General features: G+C 40.8%; 1 protein-coding gene across 2 annotated transcripts in view; it reads right to left on the reverse strand.

Annotated features, from left to right (window-relative positions):
* Nucleotides 1–21,780: 21,780 nt before the first annotated feature.
* The window catches only part of TGFBRAP1 (transforming growth factor beta receptor associated protein 1), a 33,168-nt gene continuing 28,441 nt past the window's right edge, over nucleotides 21,781–26,507 (reverse strand). For both annotated transcript variants that reach the window (XM_035316779.1, XM_035316781.1), the window contains exons 10-12: nucleotides 26,263–26,422; nucleotides 24,384–24,817; nucleotides 21,781–23,532 (exon numbers count right to left, since the gene is read on the reverse strand). In XM_035316779.1, the coding sequence (XP_035172670.1) occupies nucleotides 23,344–23,532; nucleotides 24,384–24,817; nucleotides 26,263–26,422 (783 nt within the window). In that variant the 3' untranslated portion in view covers nucleotides 21,781–23,343. The remainder of the gene's footprint in view (nucleotides 23,533–24,383; nucleotides 24,818–26,262; nucleotides 26,423–26,507) is intronic.

Genomic DNA, 26,507 nt, shown 5'->3' on the forward strand with positions numbered 1-26,507 from the left:
ATAATAAATTCTTTTTTTCCTCGCTCAGCTCCAGTTACATTCCTCAGAAATTAAAAGCTTGTTCGCTAGTGAGACCTTGACACAAGTGCTGACAGCCATTGTCAGGGACGTGTTTGTGCCAAGGGTTCCTCTTGTATCTCACCTGAGACAGCTCTCTGGTGGTAGCTAATGCTGCTGGGAGAACAGATGAGATGTATTGGCTATAACAGTCAGCTCCCTCATAGAGTTTCTTACCCTGTAGAAAAGTCACTTTGAGGCTCATTCTAAATCCTCCCCAACATTACCTTGAAACTCCATTTAATTTCAAAGACTAAACAATTGTGCAGGTTTTTTGTTTGTTTTTTTCTCAAAGTACGTTCTTTCAAAGCTGCAGAACTTATTTGTGCTCCAGTTGCAAAGGACTGAAGCGAAATGAGAAAGGAAAACAACATTTAGAAAATTTCATCAGGAAAAACAAACAAAAATTTTGATTCTTTGTTGCTGTAACAGGAAGATTGCCAGGTAATTTCTGCTTTAACTCATCTGGGTGAGCCAATTGCATCAGGGGTGCTGATGGAGTTGGTATTGATGGGGCAAGCATACAAAGCATGTGCATGGCCCTCTGAAAGATTCATAGGATGCCTCAGACCAGAAACTTGCAAAAAGGCTGCCCCAGAAGAATATCCCAATGTAGGAAACAACAGTAAAAAATTAGGCAGGAGGCAATATAAGAGCAGCTTGGTGTACTGGGTCTGGCTGGGATATTAACTTTCCCTGCAGCAGCCCATACAGTGCTGCGCTCTGCACTTGTAGCTAGAACAGCAGTGGTATCACACCAGTGTTGTGTCTGCTGCTGAGCAGTGCTGGCACAGCATCAGGACTCTCTCTGACCCTCCTAGAGCGTGGGCAAAAAAGTGAGAAAGAAACATCACCAGGGCAGCTGACCTAACCCAACCAAAGGGATATTCCATACCATACGATGTCACACTCAGCAATAAAAGGTGGTAAAAGGAAGAAGAGGGGAGGGGTGGGCTCTCGTTGCGAGAACGTCTGTCCTCCTCCCGAACACGTGCGTTGAGGCCCTGCTTCAAGGATGTGGTCAAGCATCGCTCATCTGTGGGAAGTAGAGAGTAATTTCTCTCCTCTGCACTTCCACATAGCCTTTACTTGTTTTGTTTTGTTCCCTTTCCCCCTCCCTCTTCCCCTTTCCCTTTTTTTTCCCTTTAGTTGAATTGTTTAATTAATAATAATATTTCCTTAATAATATTTTTCCCTCTTTAATTAAATTATCCTTATCTCAACCCGTGAGTTGTTCTTTCCTTTACTTCTTCCCCTCCTCATCTGAGGAGGGGGAGCGAGAGAGCGATTGTGGCATTCAGCTGCCTAGCACGGTAAAACCACCACACTTGGAGCAAGGGCAGTGAAGGTGCAGGCACCACAAGCCAGCCCTCCTGGCTGCTGGAGGCTGGGGAGGTGCCAGGAGGGAGCCCACGCTGTCGCCAGCTGAGGAAGGGATGGGTGCTGGTTTCTAGCACCTCAGTCTGTTGGGATTTCACCATCTCCCCCTCCAGAGGTGAGCAGAAGGCAGGGCAGCAAGGACAGAGGGGCTCTCGCGCTTTGCACCAGCAGACGAGCCACTTCCTGGCAGCCATCGCTCACCAACAAAACAAGGATGATAGTGTTTCATAATCCACTATAAATTTGGTTTTACCTCAAGGAGCTTACCATTTACAAATGTGCTTCACTTCAGCATCAAGTCTATCAAATGTTTAATCTCAACTGTCAAGACTTTATCCGCTGCCTGAGTTTGGCATCAATCTGATTGGCTTCTTTTGTAGAGAGCCAATTTAGGAACCAATTACATATTTTAATGGGCATGAAGACAGTTCCTCTTTGGTCATTGTAGTAGATTGCAGATTGTTGTCTGACATCACTCAACTGTGTAGCAAATTGTCAGAAAATGAAAACTCCTATTAGGATACTTAAAAATTTCTGTTTCAAAATGACTACTTAGCAGCCATTACAGCATCTTTATAGAAAAGTCACTACCCTCTTTACATCTGTACCTTTGGTTAGTTTCTTTCCCCCTTTCCAATTTTCTCCCAGCATCTTGCAGCTTGCCTATTATTTGGATGTATAATTAGAAATCCATTATTATGTTTTATGGAGATGTAAAGAGTAGGAAGAAAGCTGCATAACTACTTTTTACATAGAGCATGCAAATTATCCACCTTGTGTATTTTGGCTCTGAATGTTCAGCAGATGTAGTTTCATTTCCCTTGGATCTCTGTTTACCCATTTTTATTGCTAGTCATCAAGTATAGCAGCAGAAAAATCAAAATAGGAGGGGGAGGATCTTCCCAAAGAAGCAGCTTAGCTCACCCTGATTGCAGGGTGGTATCGGCGTTAATGTGCTTCACCTACACACTGCTGTCCGTGGCTGTTATTTGAAATAGATGGTCATGGAAACCGTAGAAGTAATAAACGTAGCATGAGAAAATGGTGACTGCCAAATCTGAAGAGTTGGGGAAGTGCTTTGAAGGGTATGGCGTAAAGCATTCCAGCCAGACAATATGCGTACTGAAAAAGGATGCAGAATGGGGCTTGGACTGTATCTCACAGCTCAGAAGGAGCAAAAAGCTTTCCTGAGTCTGATTCTTCCAGATTATGTTTTTTTTTGGTCTTGCCCAAGTGTAATATCCAGCCACGTGATGCAGTCAGGCTCTCATCAGAAGTCAATGGAAATTTTATTGACTTTGTGAACCTTTATGGACTTTTATCCTCTGTGAGATCTCATAGTATGGCACATCCCAGTTTGTAGGTTGCCATCCCGCTACTTCAGATTTGCCAGTCCAGGGAAGAGTGAATGGGGTTGAGGTTCATCCCTTCTCCATCTCCCTCCCATGAGACAGAGATGTCCTGAGTCAAGAGGCTCCTCCACTCTCTGAGGTTGGTCTGGTGGGGCTCATAAATTCATAAGGATCTGTGACTGCCCTTTCAGTGCAGCGTTAAAAGCCTAACTCCTTGAGAGAGCTGCCAGCTTTGCCATGCCTTTGAAAAGTCCCCTGTTTGGATATCTACCAACATTTCCCTGGGTGACAGGACACCTCTATGTGAGGAGAGAGCTCAGTGCAATGTCCTTAGAGCAAAGATTACTTCAAATTGGCATTGGTGGTTAGGTCTGATATAAGTGGCTCAAATTTTTTGGGGGGTGGGGGGGAGAGGGTGAGGAGGTCGAAAGAGGTTGCTGGTATTTGAGGTTGGCTTCAAAGGAAAGAGTGAGCCTCCTTACTGGAGGTATGACACGGCTGCAGCACAGGGATCATGGCTGTACCTAACGCATGTTATTGTTACAGGCTTTACTGGCTCATGTATTTTAAAAATATAAAAGGGCAATGTGTACCTAATAGATATGTATTTAAAAATGATATATTCTGAATATTATTTCATCTAAATCTGTAAGAAAAAAAAGACAACAAAAAAAACAGGCACAACGTCTTCGTAATATATAGGTATTTTCCCCAGAGTTATTGCTTTGAATTGCTGCTGGTCTTACTTAGCTTTTAATTTCACTGGCAAAAACTGGCAAAATAACACATTGCCCAAGTGTACCAACCTCTTTTAGTCACTGTAAGAGTAGGAAATAGATTGTGAACAATCAGACATTGCCACATAATGATGAAGTTGTATTTGACCGATGTATTATAAGTATACAAATGTATACACATATATAGGCACATAGGTATTTCATGAATATATTATATGCATTAGAACAAGCGATATGATTGGTAGTTTATTTTTTCACATGGAAAGCAATTTATTTTTTTTCAGGAAGACATTCAGTTATATAAATTGGAACAACTGAGAGCTTCAGTTAAGAAGTTTTCATGGTGCTGTGCTAGGACGTGGGAAATTGTTGCGTCCTACTCCCTTACAGAGCTTGTACGTGACTGCAGAGAAATGGCTTATGGTCTGACCATGAGCTGCAGGAGTTTGGTGCTACTACTATTCCAACTAAAAAACAAAACAAGCAAAACAAAACAAAACAAAACAAAAACAACAGTGTGGAGTTACACTGGATGTCTATTTAGCTCTTGGTCTTCCTGACAGCATCCAAGCTTCCCATAGAGGAGACTCCAAGAAAGACTGTGCTGATGCCTGGTGCTGTCCCTGACCTTGTCTGTCCGTCCTTGTGGCCACTTGCAGACAGCCTGTGACTCATGCTGCTGTCTGTCCCTCTGCTGTGTCCTGAGACAAGTCCTCACGGCAGATGCTACTGGAGCTGCTGCTCGCAGGGGCGACCAACACTTTCTCCTTATCTGCTCCAAGCTGGCCACCAGCCATCCCAGGGCTCAGGCTTTGAGGAACTTAATACAGGTACATAAATATTAGCTGTTAGTCAAAACTGGCCTATGGCTTTTCAGCATTGCAAATAAAACTGAATTATGCCTCTAGGCTGGGCCAGGCCACAGGAAGGAGGAAAGGTGGAGCAGGAGAGACAGTCAGCTCTCTTCTTTCTGCTGCCATTAACAAGACTAGAGAGGCGTGATGAGAGCTACTGCTTTGGGTTGACACCAGCCCTTCCCCTAAAATGAGTGGTATCTTCCTTTGAGCCTTCACCTCCTCCCTGATGGCAGCAAGGGCAGCCACGTCGGCCCTCCAGGAGCCCCGTGTGCATGCAGAGGGCAGCAACGCTATGGCCAGTTCCCCGCCTGCAGTCCAGCGGTGTGCTCCCTTGGGCAGTGCGCTTCCTCTGCCTAAGCCAGAACTCTGCCTGAGCCGGCTGGGTGCCACATCCCCACATGGCTGAAGAGTGACCAGACTGCATCTGGGGACTCGGTTCAGCTCAGCCAGGTGTGGACCAGAAAGACTCCAGCTCAATCCAGTCCCACGTTATGGGTTGTGTCTTGCAGGTCCAGCAGCTGTAGAAACTTTTTTTAATCACTAGTTTAAGAAGATATAGCTGTGGATACATCCAGTGTGTAGATCTGTTGAGGAAGCAGGTGCCAGTTTTCCATAGTTACTTTTAAGAGCCAAATTGTGCTTGAGTGCTGATTTTTGGTTTTAAGGCAATATTGAGAATTTAAAAACCCTCCTTTTTTATTTATTTATTTTTTTTTTATTTGATCCAGCTGGAGCTTGTACTTCCTCTTTAACTTTTTCTTTTATTATTTAAAATCCTTAATTATCTGAGACAAAATTGGTAAGGAAATCTGCAGAATCTAGGGATTCCACAGAGCTCTCTCTATAAACACTCAGGCTATTCACTGTTGCCAAATAGACATGTGCCAACTCTGAAACACCCACCCACTCTCTCCTTCTGCTGCAGCAAACTAATAAGCGCATTGATTACATTCATTTAAAGAAAAACACTGCTCTTTTAATCTTTACATTCCCTATGCTTTAGATTTTCTGATTACGAGAGATATCCTGTTTATCGCACGTCGAGTGGTGAAAAAGCTACTTGACACACCTCAACACACTAGATGTTTTAAAAGAATATTTTATAGGATACCAGCAAGTGGTAGTAGGAGATAATCATCATTTCCTGCAAGCTGTTGTTGTACTGTTCGCAAGACGAACAAGAGGTCTCTTAAGTGTGGTTTTTGTAAAGGTCCCTTAAATGCCTCCAATCTCCCCCGACAAAAATGTTCACATGCAGTTTCTCTCTTCCTTCCCTCTCTTCTCCCCGCCCCTCCCACCCCAAAATCTGGAAGAACTTTGTTGTAATACTGAGACAAACACGTGATGCCTATTTCATAGGCCTGTAGAAATCAGACATCATGAACATTTAGTTATGTACGTGTGTAGGTAGATTTATAAATATATACAGAAAGGTATGTACCATATGTACGTGTCGTACATGTATTGATGAAATGAACAGTGCCTATTTAAGCCAATTTCAACCTCTCAAAGCAGTGGTTTTTAGACTTTTTGATTCAAACTCTGGAAGGAACAACCCAACTCAGGTGTGAATACCTTTACAAATTTCATGTGTGTGTATATATGCTTATGTGTCTGTATGTTTGCATACAGACAAACTCACTTTTCCCCAGCAGAGCATTGTGGAAATGGCCCTCAGGCTCCATCAGCTGTCTGTGCATCTGCAGTTGAGACCTCACTGGGGACGGGTCACAGGAGATGGCTCTTGGCCTCTGCTGAACTAAACTATGCTGGCAGCGACTGTAGAGCCCAGACTCTTTGCTTCTGAAGAGAAAGGGCAGCCTTGCTTTCCCCAGCCCAGCTGGCCTGATTTCTTTGAGGTGTGCTGTTTCTCCACTGCAACAGTGATGCAATTATAACATTAACATTTGAAGCATTTGTTGGTAATAATTGCCAGAATCTAATGTCACCCTGCTGTTTTTAACAGGAATTTTAAGAAAGGAGCCAGGAAGGCCCGGACAGAGAGTCCCTGTGGAAAGTCAACACATTCAGACAAAATTCAGTGCCAAAAATTGTCTCAGAAACAATATATGGGACAGTCCTCGTGCTGAATAGAGTGGGCCAGGGAAAAAGTAAACCACTGGTGACTGAATATGGGTAGATAAAGGAGGGCACTTCTGCAGGTATTTTACGTAATTATGAATTAATGAACATAAATGATGCTCTGCAAGTCAGTGAGAAGAGTAGGCAGAAACCAGCAGGCTTTGCAAAGTCAAATGTGGAGACTCGAATGGAGCCTCTGAAGGAGGGTGCTGTAGGGCAAGGTGAAGTGTGAAGGGTAGGACCCCGGAGTTAGAGTCCACTTTCTGCTCTTGCATTAAACTGATGGGTTTAGGAGTGTTTGATTTGTGAAATGGGGGAAATACTCAGAATCTAAGTTATGAACCATAACCCTGATTGATTTTCTATCACTTGAAATAACATGCTTCCAAAGACAACTGATGGTAGGATGTCAGCTCTCTTCACTTAGGGCTGTTGTCAAGGAGCACACAGATTTTTGTGTCTGTAACAGAAGTTGCCATAACCCATATAACTTGTGGGTCTGACACCATGTGATTTCCTAAAACCAGCTCTGCACATTTCTCACCTGAGGTGGACCCTTTAGGCTTAAAATTTGTTCGCCATCCAAAGTCCTGCCTCCATACCATGGGGTTGTACCTCTGTGGCTGAAGTAGGGGTAGTATTCCCACAGCTTCTTGTTCTTCAGGCTAGTTCCCATTATATTTCTCAGTGTATGTGGGTGTCCTGAGTTATGGATGCATTTTGCTAGTTTTTTTTTTTTTTTTTTTTTTTTTAATGCAATTTTTTAGTACTGGCCAAAACCATGAATACTTCTAAAAATATACCTTTTTTCATTTTTGCTCTGTTGATCTATAAATTACTAATATAGGCTGATTTTTTCAGTTAAACCCAGCTAAAGATAGATATCAGAATAAAACTATTATTTTTTATTATTATTATTACTCTTTATAAGCGCAATCTCAATAGCTATTCTGGTAGACTTCTAAAGGCAGCATTTACTAAGAATTCTTCCTAATATTTTGACTGCTAACCATCTTTTCTCCCCTTAGAATAGCTTTTCTAATGGAACAATTCAGAAAAAGCACTATCATCATATCATAATATACTGTGACAAGGACTGTTCAGCTTTACTCTTTGACATTTAATGTATTCTCAGCTCTTCACTGTGGCTGGCAAGGGTGACTTATGCAGCCAGTACTATAGATAAGAAGTAGAAAAAAAAAAAAAGAGAGAGAGAGATTCAGGACTAAGTGTTGTAAAACATCTGTTTTCCACCTGTTTATAAGATGTGTGTGTTTACATCTGGCGTCTTCCAGAAGAAGACACCAGTTAAAGGCTACTATGATACACCTTGGCAAAGTTTCTGTAGATTTTGCAAGATTTAGAAGAGATCATCTCAGTCTTTGAAAGGAACAGGGCAACTAACTCGCACAGAAACCCCAAATATACAGAAATCATGGTTCACTGTACAGGGATTTTTTTTTCTCTTTTATTTTTTTTTTATTTTTTATTTTTTTATTTTTTAAAACATAGTTTCCTTCCTGAAAAAACTTTGTTTTACTGTTTTCTGAATATGAACTACCTAGTTGTATGTTTGGATCTATGTCACAAATAAGGGACTTGTAAAGCTAAAGAATATGCTACATTTTAAAGTGCTGAGGAGGAGCCCTCTAAAGGACTCAGTAGAAAATGTAAAAGCATTTCTCTGGGTCCAAAGGAAAATATATATTTTTTAAATATAATAATATGCTGAAGGACCTTGTTCTTCTTGACACACGTTTTCATTGCTGTTCTTGTTGAGACATTCAGCTGTGGTGATCCTTACAGGGAAGGTTCCCAGAGAGGCTGAAATCTTTCAAATCTTATTGCTTATATGTTTTCTTTGCTTGACAGTAAGATATGAAATAGTTGACCTTGCCCAGAGCAATATCATTAAAGCTAAAGAAGATGACACTTGTACTGGGTGTTGGTCAGGAGCTGTCTAAAGCACTTTCTGAATTCTTATGGAGCACTAATAAAAGGCAATTGAAAAAAAAAGGTGATGCTACCCAAATAATGCTTCTTGTTTTAACATGGATTTATGCGTATATTAATGTGCATGTTAAAAGAAAAAAAAAAAAAAAAAAAAAAAGAGTGCATTACACCTCAGAAATTCATCTTAATTTTCTATTTAATTTTGTTTATTTATTTTTACCATATAATTAATGACATTCAGACAAATTAGACAGGAGAATCTTTGTCTACAAAGTGCTTTTTGGTTAACACCTGTGCTTGCCAGGTGACCAGTGGAGGTCTGTCAGGATGTTTCATCTCTCATATCAAATGCTGGCGAACAGGCAGAGCCCACCAACATTAGCTATAACCTGCTAACTATTTCAGACCAGATGAACTGGGAACCAGTGAGTGCTAATGAAGGTCAAGGAGGAAGAGGAGTGCTGCTGTTAGAATGCTTGTGCCATCCGGAGACTTTGGTGGCCGGTCCAAGACAAACTGTTGGCTGTTTAAGGACTGAGATGCTGTAAATAATCCATGAAAGCACACAGAAGACAGACACAGAGTACCACGTCAGATAACATGGTTCTAAAAGAAACATCAATCATCATTTTATGGAGAATTCACAGGCAGTAAGGGCAAAGTTTGATGACCAAAGTGACCACAATGACCAGTTTAGTTGTCTCAAACACAGTGCTGCCTACGGGGATTCTTCTTCACTTTGGGACTCAGAGCTGGGATGCCTACACCATATTCTGGAAGAACGGGAGCACAATGAGTTTGTAACGTGAATCCAGTGTGCTCAGCAGTGACTAACAAAACTAGCCAGTGGGTAAAGCCGAGGAGAAAAGCAGCACTTAAACACTATCTTTTAAACAGCCCTAGGGAATAGGCCCACTGCGGAATATTGGCATCAGACTGCAGTTCAGTACCTAAAATTAAGATTCTCTATTCTCCTGTCCTTTCCTATAACTTTAAAGCTGCCAAAAAACTTGGGGGAAAATTCACATGTCCTAGCTTTAGCCACCCAAGAGATGCATGGTTCATTAGTCAGACATCTTCTGTGTATGTGGAAAAGGGCAACTCCAGAAGGCTGATTTTCCCACCTGATTTAGGGTGTGGGGCTGTGGGATGCCTTTGGCTCCACCTGAACAACAGCATTCCTCCTAAACTGCTTTCCCTCCTGGTCTGTGGAACCCTACAAGTTTTCCAGTAGAGCTGAAGGCCCCATCCCATGATCCCATGATCCCATGATCTGGCTGATAGCAGGCATGTTTTTCGGTTCACAGATTCTTTCAAGCAGCCCTCAGACCTTCAGGGGCTGCTTCCCTCATGTAGAGGAGAAGTTTAAAGCTAGGTCTCTCATATAGTTTGAGCACCACAGCTGGGAATATTCACAGATCTTCCTAACTGGACTTTCTGGGCCTACGAGCATTCTCCAGAAGACGGATGCTGGAGGAGGCCCTGGAGCTGAGAGAAAGGAGGTCTGACCAGAGCAGCTGCCTCATGGGGTAGTTTGCTGTTCACCAAGAACTCTGGTGCGCCAAGTATTGTGTGGCTGTGCCCATGTTTTCTGATAGAAATATGGGCAGGTAAGAACTGAAAAATCACCGTTTATCAAAGGGGAGTGAACATTTCAATTTCAGCGTTGGGTGTCTAATAAATATTTAGGAAACTACAATTATCCATCATGTTAATCTAGCCCCAACAGTCCTCATGCCATGGCAGAGCAAGAGCGAGAGCAGGAATTGCAGCCCTTGCAAGAACAACACTCTACTTTGGGCAGTGTTCCTTGTCTGCCCGATGGTTAGGTGGAGCTTTTCTTTTTTTAATCCGTCTCGCCTTTGTGTTTGCACAGAATGGCTAATTCTGAGAGGGGAGAATAACCTCATAAATATGATTATTCTCCATTGCAGATCGCCTTTTTTCCATGATGTGCTGGCTATTGTGTGTATTTTTGCCCACACATCAGAGCTTTGCTAGACTGGAGTGCCATTCACAGCACACTTCCTGTCCTGGAGATTGTGTTCAACACAGATGGCTCTTTATCGCTAAGTATATGTGAGAGCTAAATTGAATGTGCTCTCTTGTCTAATATTTAACAAAGCACATTTAGTTAATGACTAATGTTTCATTATTGCAGGAAGCTTTTAGTACCAAAAGGTTAAGTGGTTCATTTGAATATTGCCCGAGAATCTTTGCCCTGTCAGGATTTTTTTCTGAAGTTAATTTGCTATTGTTGTGATCGTGTCTGACAAGTGGTGGGTAAAAGCAAAGGCAGGTTATGGGGGTCTGTTTCCATGACATAATTTTACCAGTATTTAGCAAGCTGGATTTTACTCAGCTGAGCACATCTAATTTGCATGGACCCTTATTCAGGGATGAAAAGCCAGATTCGAGCATAGGCCATCCTCCAGTGGGAATTATTTACATGTGAAGCAAAGGACTTGGGAGAAAATGATGAGAAAGCGGGCAAAATTAATGGAGCTAGAAGAGGTTAATGGAACTACCAGAAGAGGTTTGCCATACATTCACACAGGTAGAGGAGTAGGTTTAGGTATTATTGTTAAAAATAAAATTGTAGAGGCTGAGTAGTAGTAAAGCATCATGGAAATGAGTTTCCACTACACTGATATTAAGGTTGTAAACTGCTTGTGATGGAGTCATAAAAATTGGTGTGTGTATATATATATATATATGTATATATATATATATATTTGATAAAAAGACCCCTTGTTACTTTGTTTAGGCTGAATTCTCAGTTCCCTGAAAGTTTTTCAATGGAAATCAGAACCCTGGTAGACCAGTTCACTGGGTTATTTTTTCTCTTAATTTGTTGAAAAGAGAAAAGAACATATGTATCAAATCCACACCGTACCATTTTACTGTTTTCCTGGGAAGGTGCACCTTGTGAAGTTGACTTCTGAGCCCTGCAGTAAGAACATGGCTGCTGCAATTCACCTATATATATATATATATATATATATATATATATATATATATATGTATTTTTCTTTTCATGATCACTGTCATGGGTTTGCCACCCTAAGATAAAACATAAAGCTAAATATTCACCTGTGGCTTTATAGCATTAGCACTTTCAGCATAACTTCTTCTCAGGATGATGTGCTGGCCTTTATCTTTTGAGCAGATGTGGATACTTTTTATTCTGAATCTTCAACTAAATATATATATATATATTGCTTCAGATTAAAGACAATCACCTATAAATTCACCTCTCTGGAAAAGACTTCTAGCTTAGTACAGCAATGTTAATACCAAGAAAAAATCAATCAGAGAGTCTTTGCTTTTGAGGTACTGTGTATGGGATTTTATATTTTTAATGGGATTATTTTAACTAATTCATTATTACAGTTTCTACATCAACTCTTTAAATAGGGCATGCTTTTGTTGTTGTTTTTCCTATTTGTGAACAAATTAAGATATCTCTTATCTACATATTATTGTTTAATATGTTGGATAGAAATGAAGCTTCTTTACAGCTTTTCAGTTTCAACAGTCTGATCTCCCTCAAGCTCCGGTAGAGAAAGTATCCTGGAGATTGAAACCTACTATGCCTGCATACTATCAGGGAGATCTAAATTAACCTTCATCTTTTAATTTGACACATTTGCAGACTTCTTAGTCCTAGCACACAAGAAGTTTGAGGATGCTTTCACAGGCCTTCCACCAGCCCTTGAGGTGTCCCTGCAGCGCAGTGCTGTTTCTGTTCAGGACTAAATCTCTGCAGTTTTAGAATCACAACGCTCCTTCCCCTAGAGACAAACTTGATTTTCTCTTTGTCTACATTGTAGTTCAAAGCTAGAATGTTTCCTGAGATGGTTCTTGGTAGTTCCACATTTATCTTTCAGGCACAATAACTAGCTTGAACATCAACCTCACATTTTTAATGTTTCAGGAATCTAGAAATTTTGGAGGTAAAAATGTTTTATCTTACGTTGCTCAAAGTACTTGAAGGGAATATTAGCTGCAGGAAAAACACACATCCTTTTTTGGAGCTTTTCTTTCAGCTCTATTGCACCAGTAGATCCATGCTTTGGGTGGTATCTTTCCACCTCTGACACTAAACAACCAAACATATTTTAGCAAGCCTCTTTAGAGCAAGGTGTTTCACAACAATTCAGGCTGCCAGGCAAAGGAAATGAATCCAGAATAAAGAACTCTCTTATGAATATGATAGTGAGTGCATACCTTGAGACAAGACACTGTGCCATAATTACATGAACAGGGAACAGTTGCTCCTTCAGGACCCCTTCAGTAGAGACACCAAGGAAGGAGTGAACTAAAGGGATGTGTAGGGTGCACTTCCTCTGCTACAAAGTAATGGGAAATGAAATGATTAATTTTAATAGACACCTCGGAAGGCAGATTATGACCATGATGCATAAGGGACTTAAAGAAAAACCACTGTATCTAGCTTTCTGTTTGTTACACTAAAGGTACTAGAGATGAAGTAAGTACTGGTCTCCATGCTGCGCCTGGCTATATTTCAGAGGACTGATGTGGATTAATGCACAACACTCTTGGATTAATGCACAGCCTCGGAGGTTGTGCAGGAGGGTTTAGCAAGTAGTGTGCTGCCTCCTCCAGAGGTCATTGCTCAGGGGCACAGCAGTGCACCCACCAGGGCAGCAGCCACCCTAGGACGCAGGCAACGAGGTGTGAGAGAGCATCTCTTAATGTGCGCATCGTTCCCTGTGCTGTGGGGGCCAGATGATGCTGCACTGCAGCCTGTCTGCTCCACGGATCTGACAATGTTTGCCCACAGGCACTTTCCAGTATGAGTTGACAGAGGAGGAGTCTCTAAATTTGTGAAATATGTGTAAAGAGCCAACATTTTCATGCCTCTATAGGTCCTTGCAATGTTCATCTCCATGTACCCTGCAGAAAGAAGAGATCTTTGCTTTGTGTTTAATCCTCTGAAAAAAAAAAAATCCTCAGGAGATTAGTCAGTTCTTTTTACCTCTTAAAGTATGAAAACTCAAAATTGTTGAAGGGACCTCAGAAGCTGCTAACACTTTCCTCGAGTAAAAGTAAATTCTCCCCTTGTAATATTATCTAGTCCTTGACCTTAAAATAATAGAAAATAGGGAACTTCACTTTGCTGAATTGTTATTTATAATTACTTATTATAGCATATTTCCATAAACGTACTTCTCTGTGATCCATATCAATGTAGCGCTTTTCACAGAATCCTTTTGTTTTAGAAGGGTATCTACTTACGTCTTGTCACAGAAGTTGTTTTCTGCTTCCTGAGTTTATCTGAAATTTGCTAAAGGTTTTTTAGTTGCTTCTGTTTCCATACCCTCTGTAAGAGCAGAGGGTTCTCCTGAAAAGTGTGAACGCCTGGAACAGACACAGCTCGCTAAATGCAGGCTAGAGCAAAGACTTCTACATCACCTGTTCCAAGGAAGCCCAGATGTGCCCATGAGGAGAACCTTCAGCTTATAAATAATCATTAAAGAATAGCAGGGAGAAGTGTCCTGGTGTGAGATGGTATCAAGGAACAATGGTCTCAAAGCAGTACTGGGAAACATACAATCTATATGAATTCGAGTAGACTGTGGTGGTAGCCTGGGCTGGATTTTGGCTTCTCCGTTGCTAATGTTGTGTGGCCTCAGCAATTCTATCAGCAAAATCAGCTCCAGGTCTACTCATGTTTTCTTCCTCAGCTTTAGTCACTGCAGAGATGTAATAGCTATTATATGCAGTGGGAACTGTGTGTTTCCAAGGTATTAAAATAGTCCTGTAAGGACTCTTGCCCTAGTTTTGTTTAGCTCTGGAGTATGTTGGGTTCATAAGATTTTAATGCTGTAAATACAGAAGATTTGTGCACAAGCTCCTGGGAGCTTCCAATGTCCCCATGCCGGTCTCTCAGCAAACACAGCTCTGCTTGCCTGGCAGCAGCTCCCAGGGCCAGGGAGTTTGCATGTGGTGAGCAGCATCTCACAGGAGGATGCCTTGGCTGGGCAAAACTGCACACTGACAGCTGGTCACGGCTCACGTCCTGAAGAACTACAGGCGTGTTGGTCATCGGCTGTCTGAATAGACATTAAAAACAAACATAATAATAATAAAAATTAACTTAACCGAAGTAAATGCATCAAGCTGCCTTAAAATGCTACTGTCAACATGAAGACAAGTCATCCTTTTCTTCCACATTAAGACCCTTCCAATTTGTTTTGCAAGGAGGAAATTGAAGAATATCATTGATGAAGTGAAGCTGTTGTGTCACTTGTCACAAGGACAGCTAACACTCCTTTGTCCGCAGAGCTTTCACCGGTGCAGTAGCACTTGATTTTCCACAGGCACACGCCTAGCCATCACCCACTGAGTTTTGCCTCTTGCCATATGCTTTTCCCTCTTTAGCATGGCGTTTCCTACAGGAGCTATGCCCAGTACCTACTTCTAATTACTCTGCTCCTGTGGTCCTTGCCAGCCTGGGGCGAGGCAAAGCCCCGCGCCGCCTTGGCTGCTCAGCCAAGCCTTCCCTCGCCAGCTCTGGCAGATGTGCATGATTAATGTATTATTTACATTTGGCTGCCTGATTATTTTTTTTTCTGCCTCTAACCTTTTCACTTTCACAATTTTATTTTGACTCTGAAATTCTGGGGATTCCACTTATAACCTTTATGTTTATTGGTGAAGGAGCTATTATTAGGCTGTTTTTCCCCCCTCTGTCTAATTCTGGAATTTAATGATATTTTTCTTTCTGCCTTTTGGTACAGGTGCAGTAATTAGATGGTATTAAGTCTGTTTCAAATTTATCAAATAGGCTTGTTATTGTCCTTTTTATATACATCTGAAGTTGTAAATAAGTCACCTTTCTCATGAATTCGCCTGACAAAACTTTGCTATATCACCAAGGTAGACAGTGCTGATACAGTTGCCCTAAGAAATGTCTTGAGATAGTTAGGGATGTTCCCTGGCCCTTTCTAGCCATCGGCAGAAAGAGAGATAGGAGCAAAAAGAAAAACTGCTGCATTTAAGAGGGCGGCACAGGTCTTGTAATCTTGGTGAGCCGCAGGGAACAGGGGAGGAGAGAGGAAGGGGAGCAAGAGGAGTTTACACAACCTTAAGTATTGAATATGAATACTTAAAACATGAAATTATTCAGGGATGAGTTTGCTTTTCAGCTCAAGCTTGTGATCTTAGGCCCCCTTGGATGAACTTCCTGACACTTTCTGTGGCTGTGTGCCTTATTTTTTTTTCCTCAGTGGTTCTAAATTGCCATTAATGAAAGAACAAAAGGTGACATTTTTTAAAACACTATTTAAGAGGTGAGACAGAGGAAACACTAGCTATCATGTTGATGCAGCTTGCGTAATTTCAGAAAGTGGGAATTAATGAACCTTTAGTGCTAGGCGTGCATGAACGGAGTTTGCACGAGCAAAGACCTCACCCCAAAATACTGTTATGAGAGACAGTGAACAGAACTGCAATGTCCCGAAGGTGAGCCAGCACGAGTGGGGAGGAAGAGATGCTCTTGGTGCTGTAATTTCACTGTGCTTGTGCTCTACCCAGCACTAGCTAAGGCTGAGAGTTTATTCTCCATCATTATACTAGAGGAAAGACATCCATCTTTTGGAAGGGAGTCCTAAAAACATCTCACAATGTCATTATAGGAAAGCACAGATGATGAAAAGCATGGACATGAACTAACATAGCCTCCAGGTGGTACGTACCTCTCCACGTGGTGACAGATAAAGCTGCTAGGTTTATTCAAATGGTGTGGGTTCGCTCAGTGACCTTCACTGGTGCCGATGCAACAGGCAGCAGCTTTCTGCTCCTGAGGCCAGGCGGGGTAATTCCTGGCTGCTGAGTGATGTGGGAAAACACTTCACATGAGATAGAAAGAAACTCTCTGGGAACTACACCAAGCAGCCTAGATCCTGTGGGACAAAGTTTTGTATATTTGTGCTGTGCCGTGGGACTCAAGGCTTGCACTGGTCTTTGTCAGCGTGTGTTAGGAGGAACGATGTATTTGTCCTTGACTTGCCTCCCTGCCTGCTGCTGGACTTGGGTGAAAGAAAATCCATCACAACAGGCCAAGTGAAGGAGGGCCTTGTAAATGGCATGTTCTGCCCCTCAGCTAAGGGCAGTTTCCTCCAGCTGAGGTGCCTGCTGAAGTGCCAGTGCTGTTTTTCTCCGTGGTGCATGGCTGGAAGGTGGCTCATGGACCCCTGGTGTGCAGTGCCACCACTGTCACAGCACTCAGACAGAAGGGGGGCAGTTGTGTAAAGCTAGACCAGGTAATGATCCATAAAATAACACATCCAAGTTGCTGCTTTTTTATGATTTCCCTTGCCAGGACCACCTGAACTACCTGAAAGAAATTTTATAACTAAGTTTTTTGTGATGAGTCTGACCCTACATAAGACTTAGATGATGTGTTATTTAACTCCATTTCCTTTGGTTCAGAAGACAGTTTGATTCAGGAGACCTTGTCTGAGAGTTTTGTTTTGCATGAAATCAGCACTGCTGTTCGTTATATGGGTGATGAAGTCAGAGAAGCACCAAGCAGACACTCCTGAAGCTGTCATCAGCTACAGCTCATGTAAATCCCAAAGTAGCTTGTTCTCTTCTGGAAATTCCCTTTTTATTCAATCCTATAGCATCTGAAAAAGAAATAAAATAAAATCCTCCAGGACAGAGACAGCTTTTAGCCATTTATATTATAGCACAGACTCTCGAGGATGCGTAAGCATTACTTTCCTCTGGCGAAGAGCTGATCAGAAGACATTTGGGCCTTTCCCAGTCTGGTTTCAATATTACCAGCAATGGCCTAAAACAACACAACCAGCCTGACCCAGGTTGACCCTGCGTTGAGTTGGACTTGGACAAAACCATCTCTGGAGGACCCAACAGCCTACATTTTTCTGGTTTTAACCCAGACTGGGGACAGTCAGCTCCCACTCAATACAAATACCAGGCAGTATCTTCAGGGTGTTATTGGCAATTACAGGCCATAATAACGTTCCTCGTTGCTATTGGATTTTTAGGCACTACTATCATCAGCCTCATTACCCACTGAAAACCTGCTGTGGGTTCAGCCATCAGCTTTCTGTTGGCAGCCCTGGCCTCCGTGACCTTGTGCTGTCCTGCAGCTATGGTTGTTGCAGTGAACCAGACCTCTGGGGCTCATTTCTGCCAAAAGTCAGCTACGCTATCGATTATTTGTCTTGGAAGGAGTTGCCATCTGGATGACTAGCGTGGACCGTTTTCTAACCACTGTCTAGAGGCAAAACAAGCTGAACTCCTGCTGTGCCAAAGCCACAACTGTATTTTTTTTTTTTTTTTTTTTTTTTGAAGCTGACTCTTTGCATTGCCTTCCCTCCCCTGACTGGAAGGATGGTTGGGGGAAATGCAAACCAGGGCTCTCCAGTGTGTTTCCTTGCTGCCTGAAACTCCAAGAAGCGATGCTCTTTGCAAGAATGTTCTTAATTCCCTTCAGCATCATGCTGCACCCCAACCCTTGCATCCCAAACACCTCTGTAAGAGCCTCTTGAGGACCCCCAAAACCAAAAGCCTTTACTTCAGGCAAAGGAGCAAACCTGGCCTGATGGAGGTGCGGAAACCTCACCAGATGAATGCAGGCACAAATTTCAAAACGACATCTCCCGAGCTACGTGGTGCCCAGCCTGCCTGTGGTGTCCTGCAGCATTACCAGCACCATGTTCCCCAGCAGAACTGCCTCCTGCTGCTGCTTACCCTGTCCTCTGCTGCCTGAGCACCAAATGCTCCAAGAGGTTTAAGCTGAGATCACACATAAAACATCCATGATCCTCCTGCAAAAAGAAACCTTGAACAAGGAAAAAGAATGCAATCTAGGTTTCTAGTGAAGGCCAGTATGGTCACATATCAGATTTTCTATCACAGGCAGGAGAGATGCAAGGAGAAAATATACCAGCTCATCCAGAGTATGACAAGAGAGCAGCTGAATGAGGTCCCATATGTGTCCTAAAAAACAGATTCTTCCTTTTTCAGAACTTCTGTGCTCTTCCTCTCTTGCTGCCTCCCCTTGGAGATGCTGCACATGTTCCCTTGGCTTATCCCAGCCTCTCCCCAGCCATTACCATCCCTTTCCTAGAGTTTCCTCATCAAGTCCTGCAGTGTCACCGTGGCCCTCTCCTGCCCTCCAAACCAGGACTGCTTCCAGGACTGTCATAAGGGAGGGTGAAGTCCTTCCCCTGCCCATATGTCCCCTACTGCTGGCTTTAATCCCAGAAGGATTAAAGCTACATGGAGGCAAATTAAGGTCTTCCAAATCTGGAAGGGCAGTAGCTACTTTCACTTGAAACTTCAGATTCAGCAAAACCCACCAGTGTTGAAGAGCACCTGTTTTTTCATGAACATCCTGTACTTGCTGAATTCAGCCTTCTTGTTTGACCACCTTTCTTTGTCAGTCACCCCAATGAATTCTCTATCCACCTCTAAAAAAAATAATTTGTCTTTCACTTGGCCATTCGCATCCTATTGCTTGTGTATCTAGGAATGAATGACAAGCATAATTAAAAGTATTTATTAAAAATCAACATATTTATACATTTGTACATTTCACAGACTGCTGTATATGTTCACCAACATAACCATTAAGTCAGAAAGCATTAACAGTACAGATTTCCATCCGAACAAAATTTACTGCAGGGGAACTTCAGTTTTATAATCAAACACTGTAGAATGTCATTAACTCTTTTTGTTTCCTTTAAAAATAGCAGCACATTTAATTATCAGTGTTCACAGGGCACAAGCCCCAAAGTGTTGTACAGCAGGAGAAAGAAAAGTAAATAGATGCAATGGGAGGAGAGCTCACAATGAAAATGTATCAGTTACTGCCGATTATAAACAGCAGGATGTAATAAAAGACTTAGGTCTATGCTGAATAAAGACTAGCAAATTGGGAAAACTAATAAAATGAAGCTACCTCTTGATTAAACAGTATAAAATAACATCTTTTAATGTCATTCAGGATAGGAGTCTTGCAAATAACACGTTTTGTTATAAAGATTAAGCAGAATCAGGATAATGCTTGTGTGCTCAAATATGTAATGAAAGTCTCAGAAGACATGCAGAGGCTCCACCTCTACCACCACCCAGCTGACATTATCAGTGCTTCAAGTTGTTGAGGAAATTAAGAGAGATTTTATTGAACAGATACAGATGTGCTAAGGAGCATCCAGAACTCTCCAGACTAACACTCATGCCAATTAAGGGCTAGGAAGGTGACATAAATTGGGTGATACAGGTTAGTTTTTGGAGGTGGGAGTGTGGGCAGCAAAGCCAAGTTCTCGTTGTAGCCTAGGCTCCTGCAAACAACTGAGCTGCTGCAGGACAGGCTGAAAAAGTCACTTCATAGGTTCTTAACGGTGTACTCCATATAAACTGCTTATTTTTTTTTTTTCTCCAGACTTTGAGCCCATTATTCTCATATTATTGACATAACTTTCTCTTCAAATCATAGAAATTAAGACCTAGTGAACTCTCCCTAGTCATAAGTGTACAGCTGTTACTTCGAACACAGCACCAAATTTTGGGCAACTTCTTTCCTCTTTTTGCCTTAGAGAAGGAAAAAACTGCACAAGATGACATGCAGACAGGTAACAGACAATTTTTATGAGAGGAAAAGAGGATATACAAAAAAAAAAATAGAAGTATTTAAGAAGTGCTTTTTGTATGTGTCAGCCACTGTAACAGAGGAGAGCTGCAAAGAAAGTCAGAAATGCAATACTTCCTTTATTAGAAATTGTGGTAAATGAGTCTCAATGCCTGCAAAAGCATCCGTGTGAGAGACTAACCTCATTTGTTATGCCCTGAATCACAGTCACCCTGTGACATTAAAAAAAATCTGCACTAGTGTTTAGATTTCAACACAAACAGAACTGTGGACATTCGTCAGCAAAAAAGTTTGAAGATCAATTACAAACAAGTATTCTACCAAGAGCTATATTAAGAAGAAATAATCTGCTTCATTCTCTTCTCTGCAAGGGCAGGTCACATCCCCTAACTGGACAGAGAGAGAAACAAAAATCATTTGCTTCAAGCTTAACCTCCGAGAGCCCCAAGTCCATCCAATTTCAGATCTAGCAGGATGGTCAACAAAATATTTTTATTTCCTGTCTTTATTAATCTAGTTGGCAATTAACAACCAGATTATTGTACCTCCACTGCTGCTGTAGCCATGTCAGAAGAATTTACCAAAGCAGCAACGCTGTCTCAGCATTTCAGGTATACAAACAAGAACGAGCAATCTGACAGCGCTAAGAAATGGAGGAACATTTTCAGGTTCTCCAATTTGAATTTCTTACGCAAAGGGGTGGTGTAGTTGTCCTCCTAAGAGGATTTAAGTGCAGACACCTTCCATGAGTTTCCTGGTGATGAAATACAGCATCCCACACATCACTCTGACATAGGCTGCTATCTCCCCTGGTTGCACGTTGTCCCAGTTGCTGAAGTGCTGTATGCACACCGCAACAGCATCCTTCACCTGCCACTGCCCTGCTGAGCTCTTGCTCTACCTCAGCCTCATGCTATTTTTTTGCTTTTTCATTTTGCTACCGTGGGACTTTCATATTAATTCATCCAAATGAGTTCCAGTATAAAACTCATCTGGAGAAAAAAAGGTAATGTATGAAACAAATGTTAATATTTTTTCCAGTCCCCATTCCTGGAGGGCTAAAAGGGTTAGATTTCCCATTTTCAGCAATCACCTTTTTGGTCATCAATGATTGCAGATATGCTACTTTGCATTACTCCTATTTCTGTATTTGTTTTGTATGTAGAAACAGACATTTCTTAATGCTACATTTTAGCCAAAGTAAAAAAAAAAATGAAAAAATCTTTAATGTAAGTTGTTTATATTTTTCAGCCTTACCTTTTCATGCAATAACAATTAAGAATTTTCTTGTGGTCTGGAGTAATATGATCTCTAATCACAAATACTAAGTTCGTTCATCACTACCTAGCAGCTAGAATTAGTCTTGACCATGGAGAGTGATGTTTGCTTTAATACCTCCTTTTTATTGAGTAGCAAATAACACACTTTGTTCCTCAAAAAACTGAGGAACAAAGAGCACACTGCGGATGCTTGCAGCGAAATAAAGTATTTCTTATGAATTGCATGTTACTATACACAAAGCTCATCAGATCTTTGAAAGGTCAGCAAACAGATACAGATCTACAGTATCAGACACAGAATCTGCTCATATCAATGAAGCACAGGAGAATCACTCATAGCAGAAGTCAGAAGTGACAGAGAATGTCTTTCTTGAAGGTGCTTTTCAATAAATGTTTACATACCTTAGTAGAAGGAGCTAAAGAAAAAACTTTTTTTTAAACCAACACAATGTCTATACTTTTCTGATTGCTGACTCAGGAAAGAGAAAGATCCAAAAGGCTTTTGCTTCCAATAGAAAGAAATAGATATCCTGGATGCAGTCTGGTTGCCCATTCTTGGATGCAACACAACATTTATGGAAAGGTTGGCTTATGAAACAGCCTTGTAACACTTCTGAGACTTCTGCTGAGACCGCATCTAGATGATAACATGCAGATGATCCTTTGCGGGAAGCCTGAATTCTGATTTGGAACACTAAAACAGTAAGAAACCCCACTGACTGTCAGTTGCATGCTGTTCACTATTTATTAGAGCATTAAAAAATTGAAAGAAATACTTTGATTTTGAAATTCTTAACTTTTATTTAAAGTCATCATTTTTGAACCTTTTTTTTGTGGGACACTGCCTCTTTTAAATTGCTTTAAAATGGTTAAACAATCCATCCTGGCAGTTAAATATTTTTTGTTGTCCGAAAAGCTTTAGTTTACAGAATGTTTTGTAAAATACAACAGATCCAGTACCCCTGTAGTGCATCTTTGTAGATTTGCTCCCAATTATATCACCTTTCCATGATTCTGATTGCACAAAGTCATCCACAGGTAGTAACACCCATTCTTGTGGAGTTCCAATCTGCTTCAGTTATGCTATAGCAAACATTTAGCATGTAACCTATATGCTTATGCATCAGCTACATCCTTATCCTCCAAGGAAACTCTATGATAAGATCAATTTATTCAACTGTATGTACAGTATATTTGCATATTAATAAATAAATCAATATTAAAGTATCTTCCCCATATAAAAGTGACTACAGCCTAACCAGACAATCTGACTTCATTTTTTCTTCCAAGCACAGCTGTGTGACCAAGGCAATCAGTTTCCACTCAGTTTACTACAGTAACTGTAGGAGTAGAAACCTAACAGACCAGTGCTCAAGTTTAAATTCTATACAGCAGAGGAGAGGGGAAGGAAATAAAAGTACTAAAAAGTGCAAAAGCCAATGACTCGTAGAGCAAAGAACAAGTTCATAACGTGATCCTGGGGAAGAGAATCCAAAAGAGGACATGCTGCAGCAAACATCATAACCAAACTATGTTTTTGTCCTGACAGTCAGCTGCGTTATGCCAGTCTTGTCATGTAATGCTCCAAGAATTCCAACTTCAAGAGATGCCATCTCCACCTCTACATGTTTATCAACACCACATTCAGTGCAAAGTGACATTTCTGAAAATAACTGTTTACCTTGTCTCCATAACATTCATCTCATCCTTACTATGGAGAAAAGGCTTGCTTTCTTTATCTGTTTATTACTATGTACAGAAGAGCCTATATTTACACCTCTCTGTGGTAGTGAACTTTTTTCCTATATCTACATTCATTAGAAATTGAGAAGGCAAGTGGCCATATTTTGTGTTTATGGAATTCCTCCCATTAACCCAAGGACTATCTGTTCATCTTGATTTTATACTTAAAGTAGCTGCACTTTGTTCTTTTTTCCAGCCCACTTTCAATGGGATGTAAGTCACGGGAACTTGTGGGACCTGGAACATATTTCAAGTCTGATTGCTGGAGCTGGAAGAGTGATGAGCCATGTTTGAATTCAGACGTCTGTTTGCAGCACAGTGTGTGTGGACCATACCCCCATTCGGGTATCTTACAAATACAGGCTCGCAGAAAGGATTTTGGCACACTTGACAGACCTTTTTGTCCGAAAGGTGAATTGGGGTTCCTTTTTGTTTGACCTAAGGAAAAAAAAAAATCCAGACATGAATCTAGCAAGGAAGGAAAATTAAGATGCAGTAAAAAAATACCGGATCATTGGTAACATCAGCATATCATTACGAACACAGTCAATGACACAGGTGGCAAAAAAAGATTTAGTTTTTAAAATTATTTAACTTGACATTCAATTTCCACATTCATACTAGTTTATTTTCATGCTTCTTCCTAATCTTTTTCGTTGTTTTTCTGAGAAAGGCAATTACATTTAACGTAGCTAAAACCCTGCAACAGCGTCCTAAACAAGGACACATGACAACTTGACAGCAAACCAAGTATTGTCACATTCATATCGCAGACAGATTAAGCTGGGTAAACATTTATGAGACCAAAAAAAATTAAAAATCCACTGGAAACTTTAAGTATCTCTGTAGCTAGGAATAGAAGAATGCTTCACAAGTGAATTTATCTCCAATAAAAGATTAACAAACTTTAATTAACGCCAAGTGCTGTGCGTTAACACCAAGCTTTCTTGCAACTTCTGACAGGGCTCAATCCTAGCAAAAAAATGCTCCGTTAAAAAAAACACGGAAAGAGCTTCATTAATCTAGAAATCTCAGATTCATTTTAATTCAGTCCACAAGTTCAAAGTTGCTCCTATTTCAAGGCTCCACCTGCCCTTTTGTTTTATTGAGAAAGCATAAAATTGACTCTAGTAGCTATGGCAAAAAAGCTAATAAATGCACCAATTAAAATTGCGCCAAGGACCCGATCTCAACTTTTTCTTAACTCTTCAACTGTCTGATTATAATTAAGATACATAGTAAATATATAATAAAGCGTCAAAGTGTCTCTGTTAAAAACAAAAACCTACCTTCTCGTATTTGTAGATCAAGTTTTCAGCTTGTGCTAACCCAAGTGCAGCCTGTGTCATTCTTTTTGTGTGAATGCTTTGCCTCACTGCTCCAGCCAGGAAGGGGGAAAGGAGCTGCACTGACCAGCTGTCAGGCACCAGCTGCAAGACCAGAGCTGCGTCAAACTCTGCAGCATGGTTATTCAAGAGATCCACAGCAGCCATGACTAGCGCATAATCCGAAGCGCCTGGATTTAGATATACTGACAGCAGCATATGGAAAAGCCTCCGTCTGTACTGAAGATCTCTGTTCTCAGAGTTCCATATACAATATTCTTCAGCAGCACGGAAGTCCTTCAACTCATGGACAAGGATATGCAAAGCCTTCTCATGTTCTTCTAGTTTTCCATACAAAATTGCACTTTCCATATGAAGGTCCATGCCACGGACTTTGTCTGTTAGATGAGAAACAAGGCTCAGTGGAGGAGAGACTACTACTACTCCCAAATTCAGTGAGGACAAACCCACAGTGAGCACAATTCCCATTAATTTTGCAGAGGTTCTGGCAGCTGTATAGAGGACATATTTGTAAGTACAAGAATGCCCAGATGTCTGGAAACAGCTCTTAAAAGAGCACCACAAACTAAGAAAGAAGGAATTACTATGCAACAGGTGATAAAACCAATCTTTTAAAATTCCAGCATGTGAGTTTTGCATGTTTCTGCCCACACTGCTACCACGTACGATAAACTAAGATATAACTGCAGTATTTTTAAGCTCTGCCACTGCCAAATGTTATAGAAAAATACATACCATTTAAAGTCCGTATTTTCATAGTGGGAAATTTTCTTAATGGAAACACTACATTTTCTCAATGGTAATTTTTTTCAGGCATGATAAAAGGTATGGAAATACAATGTTTTTTCCCCAAAAACTCTTTTGTTTTTCAAGAAGGAACACACCAGCATGTATTGATCTCATCTTTATGTAGGACAAGAAATGTATGAAAATGTGCGTTCTGAAATACATGGATTTCAAGAGAATAATCCAAGTTGTAACTTTTACTTAAAGATAAAAAAGAGCAAGAGTTTTAATCAGTATGTTATATTTGTACATTACTTGTTATATTTTATTGACTGAGAAGTTAAGGGGGCAGTAAGTGTTAGTTCATTATTTTAGTTGTTACTCACCTGTTTCTATTTCAACAGCCAGTAGACTTTTCCCACTGACTTTCAGAAAGTATTTCACATCTTTCAGTACAACAAGCCATTTCCCTTTCACCCATTGGAAGGTACATTAAAAAGCAGGTAAAGCAGCACTGGCCAGAGGTATTTTAGCTCAACTGTTGCTTGCCTTATACTACAAATAACATATATACTGTCCTTTTCACTTATAAAGGATCCTTTTCTTCTTTTCCTGCACGGCATGAAACCCAGTTTTCAGGGCAAGAGGCAGTTATGTACAACAAGAGTCCTAGTAAATCAGACTCTTCAAAGCTTTCTGTAGTTCACACTAATGGCGAAACAATCTGCTTAACAAATAAGCTTATAACTTTTCCATTTTCAAAAGATTGTCACATGTTACATGCATATCATTAAAAATAAACTGAGTATAAATTAAGATACTGTATGAAGATAATTTTTCTATCTAGTTACATGCTCTGTGTTTGATGAAGTGGCAAACATACCATTCTGATTCATGAACTCAGATCAAAGGGAACAGTAACAGCTGTTGTATTTGCTGAATTACCTTGAGTTTGAAATAGGTATATTTGGTTGATACGCTTACCATCTAGAAACCTCAAATACTTTATTTTTTTATTTTTTTTACCTGTAAGAGAACTTTGTAACTTTGCTTCCTGCTGAAGCTAACGTACAGCATTTATAGAGAAGTGTCTTACCCAAAATAAAGTGAACTCTATAAAGATCAGATTTCTGAAGAAGACTGCGTAGTTTTGACAGAAGTTCAGTTGTTTCTGTACAATTATCCGTGGTCACAGATTTTAGCTGAAGTATTGCCTCCAAATACAATGCAGCTAGATGAGTATGATACTTTTCTTTCTACAAATGAAAAGAGCAATGTTAGCTCAGTTTAGAAATACAACTCCTTCTCCCCATAACACTTCAATGAATATTTACATAATTA

Source organism: Oxyura jamaicensis, chromosome 1 (assembly GCF_011077185.1).
Source record: "Oxyura jamaicensis isolate SHBP4307 breed ruddy duck chromosome 1, BPBGC_Ojam_1.0, whole genome shotgun sequence".
NCBI classification, from domain to species: domain Eukaryota; kingdom Metazoa; phylum Chordata; class Aves; order Anseriformes; family Anatidae; genus Oxyura; species Oxyura jamaicensis.